Source organism: Erithacus rubecula, assembly GCF_903797595.1.
Source record: "Erithacus rubecula genome assembly, contig: scaffold_192_arrow_ctg1, whole genome shotgun sequence".
NCBI lineage: Eukaryota > Metazoa > Chordata > Aves > Passeriformes > Muscicapidae > Erithacus > Erithacus rubecula.
Window position 1 is genome coordinate 36,945 of NW_027636121.1, and position 19,147 is coordinate 56,091.

At 58.8% G+C, this 19,147-nt stretch overlaps 2 protein-coding genes and 1 long non-coding RNA gene across 3 annotated transcripts in view; all 3 read right to left on the reverse strand.

Moving 5' to 3' along the window:
- The window catches only part of LOC306815707 (low affinity immunoglobulin gamma Fc region receptor II-like), a gene marked incomplete at both ends in the record, with an annotated part of 48,977 nt that extends 31,381 nt beyond the window's left edge, over positions 1-17,596 (reverse strand). The window contains 2 exons of the mRNA XM_079332267.1: positions 16,591-16,821; positions 17,566-17,596. Of these exons, the coding sequence (XP_079188393.1) occupies positions 16,591-16,821; positions 17,566-17,596 (262 nt within the window). The remainder of the gene's footprint in view (positions 1-16,590; positions 16,822-17,565) is intronic.
- LOC306815708 lies at positions 1,084-1,954 on the reverse strand. Its single transcript, XR_013777444.1, has 3 exons — positions 1,860-1,954; positions 1,257-1,277; positions 1,084-1,168 (listed from the first exon to the last, which is right to left on the reverse strand). It is a non-coding gene; the product is annotated as an uncharacterized lncRNA (long non-coding RNA).
- LOC306815700 (Fc receptor-like protein 4) lies at positions 13,612-15,267 on the reverse strand. Its single transcript, XM_079332260.1, has 6 exons — positions 14,976-15,267; positions 14,572-14,886; positions 14,407-14,493; positions 14,003-14,024; positions 13,833-13,912; positions 13,612-13,746 (listed from the first exon to the last, which is right to left on the reverse strand). The coding sequence occupies exons 1-6, from the start codon at positions 15,010-15,012 to the stop codon at positions 13,637-13,639; spliced, it is 651 nt and encodes a 216-aa protein (XP_079188386.1). The 5' UTR covers positions 15,013-15,267; the 3' UTR covers positions 13,612-13,636.
- Positions 17,597-19,147: the final 1,551 nt, after the last annotated feature.

Below are 19,147 nucleotides of genomic sequence, written 5' to 3' on the forward strand. Positions count from 1 at the left end.
GGCAGCGGTAGCGCGAGCGGGCGGCCGTCACTGAGGAGGGCCGGCAGCAGGAGCAGGAGATCCGGCAGCGCAGCCAGTGCCTCACCCAGCTCAGGCAGCAGAAGCTGCAGGAGTTCAGCTCAGGGGCTGCCAGTGCTGCTTCCCTGGGCTCCCTGAGTCCTTCCTGGTGTCCCAGCCTGGGCCACCTCCCAGCTCCCTCTGCATCCTCAGCAAACGGGACCTGCTGCAGGTCACTGTGACAGATCCTGATGGATTCTTTCCTCTACAGAGCCACTGGAATTCCTGACAAATATTGTGCCCAGGTGGAGCTCAGGACTCAGAGCCAAACCAGCGCAGCCCCCTCCTAGGCCCAGCCCCACGAGGAACCAGCTGGGATTCCCCATGAGTTTGGGGCTTCCATTATTCCTGGCTTACAAGCTGGGGTGTAACCAAACTGTGTTCTGCTCCCATCTCCATCATCCTGATCAACTTTTAATGCATGGGTCACTCACTGTAGCTGCCCAGTGCACAGTTGGGTGTTAGAGAAGGCAAGGAGGCAAACCCTGCAGGGCATTGTTTGTTTGTCTTGTCAAAATGACTCAGCTGTGGGAATTACACCCAGCCTCAGGGGTCACCGCTGCCCCAGGCCATCATGGCTCAAAGATCCCAGTGGACAGGAGGGTCCCATCACACTGAGGAGAGTGGGCACTGGGGACATCTGAGTCCGGTGTCCACTGCATGGAAGGGTCTCAGGGACACCAAAAGCCTCCCTGTGACACAGCTGTCACCACGGGGTCCCCACCACACTGGGGTGTACTGGGATGCACTGGGATCCACTGGGATGTCCTTGTGTGCAGGGGACAGGCCCTCGCTACACGAGGAGTGTGAGGCCACCACGGAGTAGAGCCAACCCAGACCCATCAGGGAGCCACCCTGAGCATTTCATATCCCCCCTCACCATCTGACACCATCAGGGGGGAGCTGATCCCAGCCCCGGGTCTCTCACATGTGTAGGTGCCACTCTCGGTGAAACTAAAGCTGTCGGGTCCCTCCTTCCACAAGCTCCACCCGTCCTTTTGCTAGGTGGTGCCACCGACGGTCCCCGAGCCCTGGCAGGTCAGTGTCACCCGGTCCCACAGCACCACTGGCATCCATGGGGGCTCCACCAGGAGCTGGGTGCTCTGGGCACCTGCTGGTAACAGGGGACACCAGCCTGTCAGGGCCACCACAGGGCTGGGGACAGTGGGGCAGGGACATGGCATCCCCCGAGGACTCACCAGCGAGGCCGAGGGTCTCGGCTGGAAGGGAGAAGGGACAGGGCTGGGTGGGGATGGCACCATGGGGAGAGTGGCACCCTAGATCAGGGTGTGGGACTCCTCAAAATGTCCCCTTGAGGACACCCTTCTTGTAGGAAGGTGCACAGTCCCCAACAGGTCTGCAGAGGCTACCAGGATACAGCTCTGTTTCACACATCTGGGTGGCATGGGTGCCTCTGGAATGGGGTCAGCGTGGCCATCTCGTGCTGGCACAGGTCACCCCTACCAGCCCTGTGGGCACCTCCCCATGGTGCATCCCCTCTGTCCCTTGCCCCAGAGCTGCCCCAACTCCATGCAGTCAAACCCCACATAACTGTCTTTGAATCTCTGTCCCCCATCACTGTCTCCACATCCCTCTCCCAAATTCCAGTTCCATTGTTCCTGGCCCTTGAGCCATCCCAAAAACCTGGTCACACAGAGGGGCTACTGGGTCTGCCCCCCACTGCTCTGCTGGCCTTGGGAACCTCAGGCGACCCCAGGGGACCCCCTGCGTCCCCTCCCCATCGCTCTCTGCCTCACCAGGGCCCATCCCCAGGGCGTCAGGCCCATGCCCAGGGCACTCACCCCACAGGAGCAGCGCCACCTTCCTGGCCATCCCGGTGTCCCCGGCCATGGGCATTGGCTGTCACTCGCTGCTGGGGCCACCTGTCCCCTGACTGGTGGCTCTTGGGATGAAGGGACAGGTAGTGAGGTCACATCTTGTCCTCATGTATAGGTGGCCCTTGGTGGGGTAGGGGTGTGGACAGGATGGGGGCAGGGTGGGGACACTGTGGGACATGGGGTGATGGTGGGACATGGTGAGGGCAGGATGTTGTCAGAATTTGAAGGCTGAGGTGTTGCAGGGAGCCAAGGATGGGTGTCCGGGGCACTGGCGTGCAAGGGATGGGCTCCCTTGGGAATGGAGGTCCCACAGGTTGGGTGGATTCAGATTCAGGGATGAGTGCCCCAATGGAGGTGGCCTCCAGGGATTTGTGATCATATGATGGATCCAAGGGGTGCGGATGCCAAGGGAATGGGTGTCCTTTTGGAATCATTGTCCCTATGCAAAGGGGCTCCCAGGAGCTAGAACTACCAAGATGGGGGTCCTTAGAAATGGAGATCCTAGGGAATAGCAGTCCTGGAATTGGGGTCCCTGGGAATGGGGGACAGAAGGAATGGGGGTCCCATGGTTGCATTTCCAGGGGAATGGGTAATGCCAGGCATGAGTAGTAGCTGGGCAGGTCCAAAGCACACAGCTCCTTCCCTGGGTGCTGGATATTTTGGGGTGACTCAGGGCCCCATGCTGCCCCCTTGGGCTGCTCCTTTCCTAGGCAGGCATCACATGGGGATCCCCGGTAGCTCTGTTTCTGTTCCCTCCCCTGCCCTCAACTTTTTCATCTCTTTATTTCTCTGCTTTCCATATTTCCCTCACTTTTGTGCCATGCTCACTCACTCCCAATTCCTGGCTCAGAAATCCTGGGAAGCACCTGGGCAGGGAATGGCCTGGGGGTTGCCCAGGAAGATAGAAAAGGGGGGGGGGGGGTCTGCAGGGAGGGGTGAGGAGTCTGTGGGGAATGGGGGTGTCTGGCTGTGCTCCCCCAACACTTTCACCTTCTCTCTCCTGCAGCAGAAGGAAGAGGCTGTTTGTGCTGAGAGTCACAGGGGGTGGGTTCTGTCCTGGGGGGCACATCCAGGGGGTCCTGCCTGAGGGGATCCTGTTCTGGGGGTGACACGTTCTGGGTGGATTTTGTCCCAGTGGTGACACATCCCAGCGGGGGAGATCCTGTCCTGGGGGATGGTGGTTCTGGGCAGGGTCCCTGGACACATTCCTTGAGCAAGTCCCTGTCCAGGGTAGGGCACATCTTGGAGATCCCTGTCCCGGGCAGGGGGGCCCTGCCAACCCCCTCTATCCTCAGTGGGGCACTGTGACCTCTGTGACCTCTGGAGTGCCCCAAATCGGGGTGTGACCCACCCACTCTACACCACCTCATTGGCTGCCCCTGCCCATCTGGGAGCCTCAATCCCCATTTGGGAACCCTCACAGGTGCAGCACCTCGGCCCCATTGCACAGCCCACCAAGATCATTCTGTGGGTGAAAAATCCCAGCTGGGCTGAATGGGGGGAACAGACATGGGCTGGTGTCAGGCAGGCAGGGCACAGACACCCCAAAAACATCCAAACCCCACCCCCACACCCAAAACCCCTGCAGGGCCTCAGTGCTGGCGACCAGGAAATGGATGAGACCCTCCCCATGAAACACTTGTGAAGCTCTTGGGGGGATTCCCCCTCCCTGTGCTGCTCCAAATCAATCCCACACAAGGATTCTGTCCCCAGGGGTTGGGACACTTTGGGTTTATTGGATTTGGGGAGAAATCCTGTTCCAGTCTTCTCCAATCTCACTCCTCCCCTGCAGGATCTGATCCAGCAAGAGCAGCTGGGGAATGGAGCCCCAGGCATGCAGGAGCTCCCAAACTCCTGCTCCTTGAAGCCAGTGCCCTTCCAAGTGTGGGGCCAGGCCATGGCCCAGCCCCAGTGCCCAGGGATGGGCATTGGCCAGCCCTGCTCTGGCCAGCCCCAGGCGGCAGCCAGGACCTGAGGCTCCCCCTGCCCCCTTGGCTTTGATTCTCGCAGCTTTTGAGCTGCTGCAAAGGTGAGAATTCTTTCTGTGGCCAAAAAAGGCCTGCCTGTGGTTTGCTCAGCCCTGCAAGAAGCACAAAAGCCAGTGTGAGCCCAAGCAGTGGCTCTGTGAGGCCCTTTGATGGTTTTCAGAGCAGGGCTGGCTGGAAACCCCCCCTGCAGGGGCAGCTGTGAGGGAACCAGTCCAGAAATGCAGCAATTGATCATTTGGTGCCTGTCCCCAAGGCACTGAGAGAGACCCAGAACTGCTGCAAATCCCACAAGGATCTGCTCAATAACCTGACTGTGACTCTCCTCCTTCAACAAAACTTTCAGCCCTCTGGAACCTTTCAGAAAGAATGTTTGGGTTCTGGATGTGGACACCAGAAAAGAGAGAAAAATTGTGGAAATATGGAGCAGGGGCTCCACACATGGCTCTGGGGCACAGGGGTGTCCCAGCAGGAGCAGGGAGTGCCCAGGCAGGGGAATTCAGGGCAGGGTGCAGTGCATTTACCAGGGAATCAGAACCTGAGGGACACACGGGCATTTCCACGGATTGCTGTGACCTCCTCCAAAGATGGACAGAGTTTCTGGCCTTTTGGGAGCAGAGTCCATGGGAAGTAATTCGGGTTTCAGGTTGGGAATGTGAAAAATGGGAAGAGTTCCTAACTATGTCTCGACAAAGCCTTCTTTACGGGAAGGGCTGGGTTGCTTCCCAGGAGGAAGGGAACAATCCTATGTGTGATGAATAAATCCTTCAGACAGGGTTCTCTTCCTGTCCCCTCTCCCTGCTCCTGTCCCTGCAGGACTACTGCTTTCCCCGATCCCGCTCCACTCCTGTCCCTGCTGTCATCCCTGATCCCGTTCCTGCTCCTACTCCTGTCCCTGGTGTCATCCCCGATCCTGTTCCCTCTCCCACTCCTGTCCCTGCTGTAATCCCCGATCCCGTTCCCACTCCCACTCCTGTCCCTGCTGTAATCCCCAGTCCAGTTCCCACTCTTGTCCCTGCTGTTCTCCCTGATCCCGTTCCTACTCCCACTCCTGTCCCTGCTGTCATCCCTGATCCCATTCCCACTCCCACTCCTGTCCCTGCTGTCCTCCCCAATCCCGTTCCCGCTACCCCTGACATGGGGGATGCACTGCCCGTGGCTTCGGCATTGTGTTGGGATCCTGGGCACACCAGGTGGTTTACAGGAATAAAAATTCCAGGGGACATCTCCCTGAGGAAGTTTTACAGCAGTTAGAGTTGTATGTTTTTTTATAAATGTTCCTGGTTGTCTGTAATGTTAATTGTTAATGTTAAGTTCTTGGCCTCACTCTGTTTTTGGTCCCCAACTGTCTTACCCCATATCCCCTTCCCCTTTTGGTCGGGTTAATGCTCTTGCTGCCTCCCTAAAATGGCACCTGTGACAGAGGAAGAGGAGTGATGTCAGTGGATTACATGCAAATGAAGAAAGACGCAGAGAATCAGAGCTGAAACCCCTAAAATAACAAGCCCGAGGCCTGAAAATAGTGTTCCCCAATCGGGAAAATAAAGGAGAAGGCAAAGTCACCATCGGGAGCTGCTCTCTCCTGTCACTGTAACCTCAACAGCATCCTACCACCATGACCTCCCCTTAACACAACGAGCCACTTTAGTCTTCCTAGGCACCTGTGAGGATGAAAGACCCAGCTCTGCCTGTGAGCCTTTGGAGACACAGCTGCATTGTTCCTGCTCCTCCATGTCGCCTTTTGGGAACAGCAGCAGTGTGTGCAGCCCTTGGGGTTCCCCACCCAGAGCTGACCCCAAATAAAGGTCTTATAGAGCAGCAGGTCACCCGGCCCATGTATTTCACCATGAATGTTTTGGAAACTCAGGGAGATTCCACACTCTGTGCTATCCACAAGCAAACGCTACTGTGGGATGCACTAGTGAGCTCCTAAATGAAACCAAAATATCTCTTTTCTTTGTGATTTGTTTTTGTTTGTATTGTAAGTGATTTGTTGGGAGAACAACGATTTAAAGCCTTCTATAAATCAGACCATTTTATGCCTTTCAGATTGAATTTTGCTGAGTTCATTTTTTAGTGGGAAAAAATGCTGAGGGAAAAGGTTTTTTCCTTTATTCTATGGATGTATAATTTTGTCTCAACCATTTGGGAAGTAGGGAATTCAAGCAAATGTACCTGGAATTTCCCATTTCCGGGGCAAGGTCGTAACAGGCATCCCCGTAAGTTTGGACACCCCAGAGGTGCCAGGGCCCTACTAAGAACAGTGGGAATGCTCAGGGCCCCCCAGGACACAGGTGCCAAATCTGAAACAGGAATCCCCATGGACGTGGCACCCCCAGGACAAGGACCCTCCTGGGAAGACCCAGGAATTACCACCCCAGAGGAGCCCTTTTTCCTTAGTGCAGGACCCTCTGCATGTGCCCCCCAGGACAGAATCCACATCCAGGCCTCAACATTAACTGCCTCTTCTTTCTGCTGCAAGAAAGAGTAAGTGAAAATATTGGGGGTGTACAGCCAGAGAACCAGAGAGCCCCATCCCCCACAGCACCCCAACCACTCCCCAGCCACATTTTCCCCTTTGTGGGTCGCCCACCTGTTACCCGCTCAGGTGTTCCCTGGGACGGCTGAACAAGGAAATAGTGGGATGGGAAAAAGCCCAGGGGTGTGTGGGGCAGAGAGCCAGAACCTCCCAGGAAAAGCCTGGAGTGCCCCTCTGGCCATGAGCACAATGTAAGGGCTGTGCTGGGATCTGAGCCAGCCCAAAATGTGAGAGATCCTGTGGAAGAGCTGTGACCCGTGCACCCACCCAGCCACTGCCCATCCCTGGTACACCCATTCCCTTTGGAATCCACATCTGGAACTCCCATTCCCTTGGTAACCCAACCCTGGCATCCCAATTCCATTGGTCTCTCCTCCCTGGGGACCATCCCCCATGCACTCCCATTGCCCAGCACCACCATGGCCTTGATCCCATCCCATGGGCTGCTTCTTCCCTGAGACCCCTATTCCCGAGGGTCCCTTTTCCTCCCTGCACCCCCAAACCTGGGACCCACATGCCATGACACCCATCCTTGGCTCTCTGTAACACCTCAACCTCCATATTCTGGCAACATAATGTCCCCACCATGTCCCACTATCATCCCCATGTCCCACAAGGTCCACACCCTGCCCCCACCAAGGGCCACCTACACATGAGGACGAGATGTGACCTCACTACCTGTCCCTTCATCCCAAGAGCCACCAGCCAGGGGACAGGTGGCCCCAACAGCTAGTGACAGCCAGTGCCCATGGCTGGGGACACTGGAATGGCCAGGAAGGTGGCGTTGCTCCTGTGGGGTGAGTGCCCTGGGCATGGGCCTGATTCCCTGGGGATGGGCCCTGGTGAGGCAGAGAGCGGTGGGGAGGGGACACAGGGGGCTGTGGTGTCCCCTGAGGTCCCCAAGGGCAGCAGAGCCAGGGCATGGGAATGGACCCCAGTGTAACCAGAGTGGTGAGGTGCCATGGGATGGGAAGTGGGGAACAGGAACAGGGAACTGGAACAGGGGAACTGGGATGTGGCATCGGGAACAGGGGGATAGAGATGTGGGGACAAGGATGTGGCAAAAGAGACCTTGGGGCTGGGGCAGCTCTGGGGACAGGGACAGAGAGACAGGGATGCAGGGACAGGGACAAGGGCCACATTCCATGCAGATGTGACATGGGGACAGGTGCCATGGGAATGGGATCACAGGCACAGGGCCATGGGGATGTGGCCGTGGGAAGATGTGCTGTAGGGCTGGGGGAGGTGACCTGTGCACACATGGGATGTCCACAGTGTCCCCATGTCCTGCCTCAGCCTATGGTGACCGAGGTGTCCCTGTACTAAAAACTTCCATGCTACACTAGTGTTCCTGTGAGGACAGTTTAGGGACAGATACCACACCAGGTCCCCCAGATGCTGCTGTCCCTGTAGGGCCATCCCACCCAGCCCTGTCCCTTCTCCCTTCCAGCCCAGACCCTCGGCCTCACTGGTGAGTCCTCGGGGGATGTCATGTCCCTGCCATGCTGTCCCCAGCCCCATGGTAGCTCTGGCAGGCTGGTGTCCCCTGTCACCTTCAGGTGCCCAGAGCACCCAGCTCCTGGTGGAGCCCCCATTGACACCAGCGGTGCTGTGGGACCGGGTGACACTGACCTGCCAGGGCTCGGGGACTGCCGGTGTCATAACCTGGTACAAGGGTGGGCAGTGCTGGGGGCAGGAGAGATCTGACAGCTTCATTGCCACTGAGAGTGGCTCCTATCAGTGTCAGAGACCTGGGAGCGGGTTCAGCCCACCCGTGATCGTGTCAGATGGTGAGGGGAAACTGAAATGCTCAGGGTGGCTCCCTGGTAGGTCTGCGTGGGTTCCACTCTTTGGGTGGCCTCACATCACTTGTGTGGTGAGAGTCTGTCACCTGCACACAGGAACCTCCCAGTAGATCCCAGTGTGGTGGGATAGCCATGGTGACTGCTGTTCCACGGGGCTGGTCCTGGTTTCCCAGGGATCCTCCTGCACAGTGGACACTCCAGCCAGATCTCCCCGGTGCCATGGGAACCAACTCTGCACCTGTCTCAGGCTCCTCAGTGTGACGAGACCCTCCTGCCCCACAGAGCCGCTGGTGCTGCAGGTGCCAGCACGGGCACTGCTGGAGGGGGACACGGGGACACTGCGCTGCCGGGGACTGAGGAATGACAGCCCTGTCACCAGGGTGCGATTTTACAAGGACAAGAAGGTTTAGGAGCGGTCCTTTGGGGGCACCGAGCTGTCCCTGTCCCCACTGCAGTTGCACGACAGTGGCCACTACTACTGCAGGGGCTGGGTGACCTCAGGAATGTCACAGTCAGCACTGGTCACAGTGACAGTGCACAGTGAGCACGCCCACTGCTTGAATTCGAATATCCTGCCACCTTCAAAGCCACTTCTCAGTGGACTCAGAGTCACAGTCTTCACCCCCATCTCCTTCCCAGAGCTCATGCCTGTCCTGGTGCTGGAGAGTCCCCCCTGAGCTCCCCGAGGGGTCCCCCCTCAATCTCAGCTGCCTCAGCACCCCCAGCCCCCTGCCGCCCCCAGCCCCCATCCTGTACCGCTTCTACCAGGACGGGCAGTTGGTGGGGGGCCCGCAGGGGTCCCCGCAGCTCCTGGTGCCGGCCGTGGGGGTCTCCCACTCGGGGAATTACAGCTGCGAGGTGCGCTCTGAGGGGGGGGCCGTGCGGAAGAGCAGCGCCCGGCTCAGCGTCACGGTGCGCAGTGAGTGCGGGGATGGGCACGGGGAGCCCCCACAGCCTCCTCAGCTCTCCCACCCCTGCTCAACGCTCTGCATGTCGCTCTCCCTTCCCAGCTCTCTCCCTGGGTCCTTCCATCATGCTCGCTGCTTCCTGCATCCCTCAACAGATCCTCACAGCCCTCCCTGAGTGCATCTCTGCTGGTCTGAGGTCACTCCATTGCACACAGATCCCACCACCCTTGTCTGGGTCCCCAAAATCTTCCCTGTGGTTCCATTCAAACCTCTCCATGTGTCCCCTCACTTAATCCTGCATTCTTCTGTGGATCCCTTCCATTCCATTCCAAGACTCCTTCCCACTATATGTGCCCCCTTCCTCCTCATTGGGTTCCCCCACACTTCTCTGATCTCCGCCTCCCTGAGTCCCTCACTCCTCCCTGGTGTCCCCCACTCTTTTCATGTCACAAGTCCCTCCTGTTTCCCCCCTGCAAGGGTCCTGCCCTCGGGGGTGTCCCTTTCGGTGAAGCCCCCTGAGGCACAGGTGGCATTTGGGGACTGCCTGGTGTTGAGCTACACAGTGGCCATGGGGACAGGTACCCTGTCCTTCTCCTGGCACCAGGGAGGGTCTGGGGTACAGCTGGGCATCAGCCCCAACCTGGAGCTGTAGCACATTGAGGACAATGACAGCGGCCACTAGCAGTGCCAGGTCAGGAACGGGGACAGCACAGCCGAGATTGTCCCCCTGAATGTCACTGTCTTGGGTGAGCCAGACCCCTGCCAGGTGACAATCCTGTCTGTGTCCCTGCAGTGCCTGTGGCCAATGCCACCATCACCCCCAGTCCCCCGGCACTCCAGGTGTGCCCAGGTGACCCCATGACCCTGCACTGCTCAGTGCAGGTGGGCTCAGCCCCTATCACCTTCACCTGGCTGCACAACAGACACGAGGTGGCCTGGGGTTCCCTCCTGGAGCTTGGGGCCATCGATGTGGGACATTTGGGCACCTACCAGTGCGTGGCCACCAACCAGCTGGGACAGGACGGGCACCGCGTGTTCCAGGCACTCAGCCCAGAGCTGGCCCTGGAGGTGACACCACAGGGAACCACAGGACACCACTGGAACACAGGTGGGGTCACATGGGGTCACCAAGGTGTTCAGGAGCCCCAGGGTTACGTGTGAATGTGACGTCTCCCTTCTGTCCCCAGCAGTGGCTGCAGGCTATGGTGGGTCCCTCCCACCAAAGTGGGACAACGGAGGGTGACAGTGGAGGCAATAAGGGCCCTGGAGAGCTGAGGGGCCACTGAAATATTGGGGTGATGAGGCAGCATTCATAGCCCCTAACTTGGGCAGCACTCAGAGCTCAGGACTTTTGCTCAGGGTCCTAAAAGATGTGAGGTGGTGCTGGTGGGCCTTGCATGGATTCTGGGAATTCTTTCAGTGACCTGGGGGGAATTTGGTGGGTCCCCCTCCCTGCCAGGTGTGAGATTCTGAAGGTTCAGGGGTGCAGAGCACTGGCATGGTTCTGGGGTTCTGGGGGCCCCCAGTGATACTCAGGGGTCCTGGGGAAAATTGAAGCTAGAAAGGGTTTGAGGATTCCTGAGAGGGGTCAGGGCCCTGGGGACCCCACAGTTACCCCTCCCCTCTTTCCTTTGCAGCTGACAAGAAGCAGAAAGGAAGGTCAGTGGGGGGCTCAAATCACACTCCCTCCTTTGAGCCCAACTCCCAAGACTTCCCATTCCCTCTCACACATCCCCTTTATTCCCTCACGGCCCCCCCAGAGCCCCTGGCCCCCCCAGAGGAGGGGGAGGTGCTGTACACCCATGTCGTGAGCACCAAGCACATGGGGAGTGAGTCCAGGCTGGGACACATGCAGAGGGACATGTCACCCATGAGTGTCCCCCTGCCCAGAGGCCACAGCCAGTGTCTCTCGCAGTGTCCCCCCGTGCCACCACACTCCAGGATCCCCAGGTGACCTACGCAGAGCTGCCAGCAACCCATGGGCGACCACGCGAATGCGGGGACATCTATGGGAATGTGCTGTGACACTCAGGGCATGGCTGGGCACTGGGGGATCCCTGGGGACACTGAGGGTTGTGGGGGCACTGGGGGCATTAGGGGACTCTTCTCATGGGCAGCCAAACATGTGTGTCTCCCCCACTACTACAGTGTGTTCCCAACATGCACAGGTAGGTGGGCACAGGTAAGGGATCAAATGTGAGGCTGCACAGGGCCCCCAGAGCTCCCCATGCCCCCTGAACCACCAAGGGCTTCCCCATCCCCCTCCCACAATAAGCAGTGGCCCCCATGCCACATCCAAGTGCTCCCAGTATCCCCAAGGGCTCCCTATTTCCCCTTCAAGTGCCTCTCCATTGCTCCCAGTACATCCAGATGGTTCCCATGCTCTCTCCAAGTGCCCCTGCACTCCCAGTGCCTCTGCAATGCCCCTCTCAGCACTCCCATTACACCCATGGCTCTTCATTTCTCTTCCCAGTACCAGGGGAACACTCGTTGCCCTCTTATTGGTATCAAAATGCAGCTTTTTGGTTCAACTGGCAGAGATGGTGTTTCTTTGTTTAGCTCTGTCCGGCATTAGGAATGGGATTCTTCAATGGTGGGCTGCCACTACAAACCAGTGCCCTGGATTCCCTTCTCCCCTGTCTCAAACTCTTCCTATGCCATGTTCCCCACACCATGAAGTCACAAGTCTCTGGAGGGTTCCGGAGCCTCCCCGTTTTCCAGGGCTGTCAGGATCAGTCCATAACACTGGATGGGGTGTCAGGGACAGGAAAAGTTGAATGTCTTGAGACATTTTGGATCACATGTGTGTGCCAGAGCTGGGTCAGTCATTGTTTTGGTGACACAGGGCCCCGTGCGTTGATCAATCTGTCAGCCATGGCACACTGGGGACAGTGTGACGCTCAGCCAAACCCAGCTCCTGAGTGGCCAAGGGACCAGGAATTCCACCTTGGGATTGGCCCTTCGTGACCGAAGGGCTTAAAAGGCAGAGAAAGAGTCAGCCAAGTGTCCTACCCTGTTTTCTCTTGGAGTGTCTGCCCCATCCATGCTGGAACCCAGGAGTTGGGAAGTGTTGTGGTTTCCAAGGGAAGCAGGAACATTCCTGCAGTGGAAAGAAGGCATTTCCCTCCAAATAGGAATAGCTGTGAAAATTATGGGGCTACCATTTAAAAATGTAAGAAAAGGGAATAACAGTTCATTACTAGAACATTTATAGAGCAGAACAGAACAAACAGCAATGCAAGACCAGAAATTTCCAAACCACTCAGATCTGTTGGTTAATCTTTGGTGCAATTATGGCCACAGCCAGCAGGGGGCGCTGCAGGGAGCACTCCCACCCAGCAGGGGGCGCCCCGGTACCAGCTCCAACCCTTCAGGGGCCATGGCGGCCTCGGGCGGGAGGGATGAGCCCAAATCGCTCCTTTGACAAACTCACGCTTTGCACCAATTGGTCCCGGCACCAGCACCGGCAGTGCCCAGGCAGAAGAGACGAAGGCAGCAGCTTGGATCCTGGTGCCCTGTGGCAGCAGAGCAGTGTCCCGGCCCAGGCACACACCCTGTGCAACACCCGCCACCGCTCTCCCTGATGGGAACGCAAGGAAGGCAGCACCCAACCCCAGGCAGGTCTCAGGCCCATAACAGAACCTCTTGTGCCTTTCCAGCACAATTCCTAAAAACCCTCAGCCTCTCACTGCCTTTTCCTCCTTCAGCCCTGGCACAGCAGCTCTGGGAATGCTGAATTCCCATGGCATGTTGAGGAAAGCAGGTGCTCCTTGCTGACACTGCCAGGGCTCACCATAGCCCCAGTGCCCAGGGATGGGCATTGGCCAGCCCTGCTCTGGCCAGCCCCAGGTGGCAGCCAGGACCTGAGGCTCCCCCCAACACTTGGCTTTGATTCTTGCAGCTTTCAAGCTGCTGCAAAGGTGAGAATGCTTTCTGTGGCCAAAAAAGGCCTGATTATGGTTTGCTCAGCCCTGCAAGAAGCACAAAAGCCAGTGTGAGCAGAAGCAGTGGCTCTGTGAGAGCCTTTGATGGTTTTCAGAGCAGGGCTGGCTGGAAACCCCCCTGCAGGGGCAGCTGTGAGGGAACCAGTCTGGAAATGCAGCAATTGATCATTTGGTGCCTGTCCCCAAGGCACTGAGAGAGCCCCAGAACTGCTGCAAACCCCACAAGGATCTGCTCAACAATCTGAACTGGACACTCCTAGGGCTAAGCGGAGTAGGCAGAGCTGAACACACAGAAACTATTTCTCCCGGGTTAATCCAAAAGCTGTGTTTTATGTCCAAGAAGAGGCAGAAGGATCCTGTGCCCCCTGGCAATGGGGGAGGAATGGGTAGCCCCTGGAGGAACTGGGAGCACTGGAATGGGAAGCTCTGGGCAGCCCCACATGGGGACTCTTCATTTGTGGCCACCTCCTGGGCAAAGTGGGCAGCCATGGGAACCGATGGGGAGGGAACACATGGGGCAGGGATCTCTAGTTCCCCCAGTGCCAGCCATGCCCTGAGTGTCACAGCACATTCCCGTAGATGTCCCCGCATTCGCGTGGTCGCCCATGGGTTGCTGGCAGCTCTGCGTAGGTCACCTGGGGATCCTGGAGTGTGGTGGCACGGGGGGACACTGCGAGAGACACTGGCTGTGGTATCTGGGCAGGGGAACACTCATGGGTGACATGTCCCTCTGCATGTGTCCCAGCCCAGACTCACCCCCTGTCTGCTTGGTGCTCTCGACGTGGGTGTACAGCACCTCCCCCTCCTCTGGGGGGGCCGGGGGCTCTGGGGGGGCCCTGAGGGAATAAAGGGGATGTGTGAGAGAGAATGGTAGGGCTTGGGGTTTGGGATCAAAGGCCAGAGTGTGGTTTGAGCCCCCCACTCACCTTTCCTGCTGCTTCCTGGCAGCTGCAATGGAAAGAGGGGAGGGGTAACTATGGAGTCCCCAGGGCCCTGACCCCTCTCAGGAATCCTCAAACCCCACTGCACCCTCAGTTTCTCCAGGACCCGTGAGCATCCCTGGTGCCTCCCAGAACCCCTGAATGACCCCAGTTCTTTGTGCCCACAGAATCTCAAGTCTGGTAGAAAGACGCAACCTCCAAATCCTACCAGGAGCACTGCAAGAACTGACAAAATCCCTGTAAGGCCTTCCAACACCCCCACAAACCCTTTAGTACCCTGGGAAAGACTCTGAGTGCTTAAGTCACATTCTGTGGGTGCCACCCCATCACCCCGACATTTCCCTGGCCCCCAGCTCCCCAGGGCCCCCAATGTCCCCATTGTCACCCACTCATGTTGTTCCACTGGTGCCAGCCCACAGCTCCACCCACGAGCAGGAGCAGGAAGAGGAGGGACCCACCAAGGCCTGCGGCCACTGCTGGGGACAGAAGGGACACATCAGGGTCACCTGTCACTGCAGGGCTCCTGCAATCCCAATGACCCCGTGTGACCCCACCTGTGTTCCAGTGGTGTCCAGTGGTTCCCTGTGGTGTCACCTCCAGGGCCAACTCTGGGCTGAGTGCCCGGAACACGCGGTGCCCGTCCTGTCCCAGCTGGTTGGTGGCCACGCACTGGTAGGTGCCCGAATGTGCCACATCGATGGCCCCAAGTTCCAGGAGGGGACCCCAGGCCACCTCATGTCTGTTGTGCAGCCAGGTGAAGGTGACAGGGGCTGAGCCCACCTGTACCGAGCAGCGCAGGGTCACGGGGTCACCTGGGCACACCTGGAGTGCCGGGGGACTGGGGGTGATGGTGGCATTGGCCACAGGCACTGCGGGGACACAGACAGGGCTGGCACCAGGTGAGGCGGGGATGGGAATTCTGTGGGTGGTGTCACCTCTGTCTGGGCGCCCCACTCACCCAGGACAGAGACCTTCAGGGGGTCACTCTCAGCCATGCTGTCCCCGTCACTGACTCGACACTGGTAGTGGCCGCTGTCATTTTCCCCAACATGCCACAGCTCCAGGTCGGGTCCTGTGCTTAGAGGTGACCCCGAGCCTCCCCGGTGCCAGGAGAAGGACAGGGGACCTGTCCCCTTGGCCACCGTGCAGCTCAGCACCAGGCGATCCCCAAGTGCCACCTGTCCCCCCGGGGGCTGCACTGACAGGGACACCCCTGAGGGCGGGACCCCTGCAGGGGGACACAGGAGGGGTTGGGGACATGGGACGAGTGGTTAACAGTGGGGAGGAGTGAGGGACTCGGGGAGGGGGAGAATCAGAGAGGGGGTGGGGGGATCTCAGTGAGGTAGAAAGGGGTGAAGTGGGGCCAACGATAGGAAAGGGAAGGAAGGAACCTCAGGGAAAGATAGGACATTCAGAGAGGGGGCACAAGGAGAGGGTTGAAGGGAAGCACGGGAATGATTTTAGGGACCCAGACACGGATGACAGGGCCATGGACAATCGAGGGACATCAGAGAGGGAGAGGGACACCCAGGAAGAACTGTAGAGACCTGGTGGAGGATGCAGGAACCAGCGAGCATGATGTGGGGACCCAGAGAGAGAGCTGGAATTGCAGAGCAACACGCAGCAAGGATGGGAGAGCTTTGGGGGCTGTGGGGGTACCCCGTGCCCATCCCCGCACTCACTGCGCACCGTGACGCTGAGCCGGGCACTGCTCTTCCGCACGGCCCCCTCCTCGGAGTGCACCTCGCAGCTGTAATTCCCTGAGTGGGAGACCCCCATGGCGGGCACCAGGAGCTGCGGGGACACCTGCGGGCCCCCCACCAACTGCCCATCCTGGTAGAAGCGGTAAAGGAGGGGGGCTGGGGGCCGCAGGCAGCTGGGGGTGCTGAGGCAGCTGAGACTGAGGGGGGATCCCTCAGGGAGCTCAGGGGGACCCTCCAGCACTGGCACCGTGAAGAGCTCTGGGAATGAGATGGGGGTGAAGACTGTGACTCTGAGTCCACTGAGAAGTGGCTTTGGGGGTGTCAGGATATTGGGGTTCCAGCCGTGGGGGTGCTCACCGTGCACTGTCACTGTCACCTGTGCTGACACTTTTGCTCCTGTTTGCACCAAGCCCCCGCAGCGGTAGCGGCCACTGTGGGACAGGTCCAGGTGCCACAGGGACAGCTCTGTGTCACTGAGGGACCCACCCAGCTCCTTGTCGTCCTTGTAAAATCGCACCCTGGTGACAGGACTGTCCGGCCAGCCCCGGCAGCGCAGTGTCACTGTGTCCCCCTCCAGTAGTGCCCATGCTGGCACCTGCAGCACAAGCCAGTCTGCGGGACAGGAGGGTCCCGTCACACTGAGGAGCCCGAGACATGTCCAAAGTGGGTGCCCATGGCACTGGGGACATCTGGGTCCAGTGTCCACTGCACGGGTGGGTCCCAGGGCCACCAGGAGCAGCCCTGTGACACAGATGTCTCTGCGTGCAAGGGACAGGCTCTCGGCACAAGAGGGATGTGCGTCTATTCATGGAGTGGAGCCCACCCAGACCTATCAGGGAGCCTCCCTGAGCATTTCAGATCCCCCCTCACCGTTTGACACCATCACGGGGGGACTGAGTCCACTGCTGGGTCTTTGACACTGGTAGCTGCCACTCTCAGTGACAGTGAAGCTGTCGTGTCCCTCCTGCTCCCAGCGCCGCCCGTCCTTGTACCAGGTGGTGGCACCGGCTGTCCCCGAGCCCTGGCAGGTCAGTGTCCCCCGGTCCCACAGCACCAGTGGCGTCCATGGGGGCTCCACCAGGAGCTGGGTGCTCTGGGCACCTGTGGGTGACAGGGGACACCAGCCTGCCAGGGCCACAATAGGGCTGGGGACAGCAGGGCTGGGACATGGCATTCTCCAAGGACTCACCAGTGAGGCCGAGGGTCTGGGCTGGAAGGGAGAAGGGACAGGGCTGGGTGGGGTGGCCCTGCAGGGACAGAAGTATCTGGGGACCTGGGGTGCTGTCTGTCCTGGAACTGTCCCCATGGGAACAGTGGTGTGGCACAGGGGTTTTGAGGAGAGAAACACTTCAGTCACCCTGGGCTGAGGCAGGACATGGGGACATTGTTGACACCCCATGTCTGCACAGGTCACCTCCCCCAGCCCTACAGCACCTGTCCCTACAGCCTCATCCCCATGGCCCTGTGCCTGTGATCCCATTCCCATGGCACCTCTCAACTTGCCCTTTTCACCTATCTACATGGGATGTGGCCCTTGTCCCTGTCCCTGCATCCCTGTCTCCCTGTCCCTGTCCCTACAGCCGCCCCAAACCCAAGGTTCCTTTGGCCACATCCTTGTCCCCACACGCTGATCCCCCTGTTCTCAACCCCACATCCCAGTTCCCCTGTTCCTGTTCCCACAGCCACCCCACGACTCTGGTCATACTGGGGTCCATGCCCATGCCCTGGCTTTGCTGGCCTTGGAGACCTCAGGGGACCCCACAGCCCCCTGTGCCCCCTCCCCACTGCTCTCTGCCTCACCAGGGCCCATCCCCAGGGCGTCAGGCCCGTGCCCAGGGCACTCACCCCACAGCAGCAGCACCACCTTCCCGGCCATCCTGGTGTGTCCGGCCATGGGCACTGGCTGTCACTCGCTGCTGAGGCCACCTGTCCCTTGGCTGGCGGCTCTTGGGATGAAGGGACAGGAAGCGAGGTCACGTCTCGTTCTCATGTGTAGGTGGCCCTTGGTGGGGGCAGGGTGGGGACAGGATGGGGGCAGGGTGGGGACTTTGTGAGACATAGGAGTGATTGTGGGACATGGTGGGGACAGAGTTTTGCCAGAATTTTAAGGCAGAGGTGCTGCAGGGAGCCAAGGATGGGTGTCATGACATGGGGGTCAGGGGGAAAAAGGGACCCTCAGGAATGGGAGTTGTGGGGGAACAAGCAGCCATTGGGATTGGATCAAGGCAATGGTGGTGCTGGGCAATGGAGAGCTGGGATTGGGGTCCAAGAGAGGGGAGGAGAGAACAAGAGAACAGGGGTATCATGGTTTGGTTCCCAGGGGATTGCAGAGAGGATTAGTGGCTGGGTGGGCACAGGGGTCACAGCTCCTTCACAGGGTGTCTCAGATTTTGGGCTGACTCAGAGCCCAGCACTGCCCTCACAGGGTGATCATGGCCAGGGGGACACCCCAGGCTTGTCCAGGGAGGTTCTGGCTCTCTGCCCCACACACCCCTGAGCTTTTTCCCGTCTCCCCATTTCCTGGCTCAGCCATCCCAGGGAGAACCTGAGCAGGTAACAGGTGTGGGATCCCAGGAGTGGGAGAAAGGGGCTGGGGGATGCAGGCAGTGGTTGGGGGGCTGTGAGGGATGAGGGTTATCTCTCTGTGCCCCCCCAAGCTTTTCACTTTCACTTTCCTGCAACAGAAGGAAGAGGCTGTTTGTGCTGAGGCCAGGATATGTATTCTGTCCTGGGGAGCACATCCAGAGGGGTCCTGCCCTGAGGGAAAAGGACTCCTCTGGGCTGGTGACACCTGGGTCTTGTTCCTTGGTCTTGTCCCAGGGGGCTCCTCGTTCTGGAGGTGCCATGTCCTTGGGTATTCCTGTCCCAGAGGTGGCACATCCTGGGTACCTCTGTCCTGCGGCTCTCTGAGCATTTCTGCTGTCCCCAGTAGGGCCTTGGCACCTCTGAGGTGCCCAAACTTAAGGTGACACCTGTGATGACTTTGCCGTGATGATGGGAATTCCCAGGTACATTTGGTTCCACAGCAATCTCTGGAAATGCCTCAGGCTCTGATTCTCTGGTGAATGCATTGCACCCTGCCCTGAATTCCCCTGCCTGGGCACTCCCTGCTCCTGCTGGGACACCCCTGTGCCCCAGGGCCATGTGTGCAGCCCCAGCTCCGTATTTCCACACGTTTTTCTCTCTTTTCTGGTTTCCACATCCAGAACCCAAACATTCTTTCTGGACGATTCCTGAGGGCTGCATGTTTTGTTGAAGGAGGAGGGTCCTGTTCAGGTGGTTGAGCAGATCCTTGTGGGGTTTGCAGCAGTTCTGGGTCTCTCTCAGTTCCTTGGGGACAGGCACCAAATGATCAATTGCTGCATTTCCAGACTGGTTCCCTCACAGCTGTCCCTGCAGGGGGGGTTTCCATCCAGTCCTGCTCTGA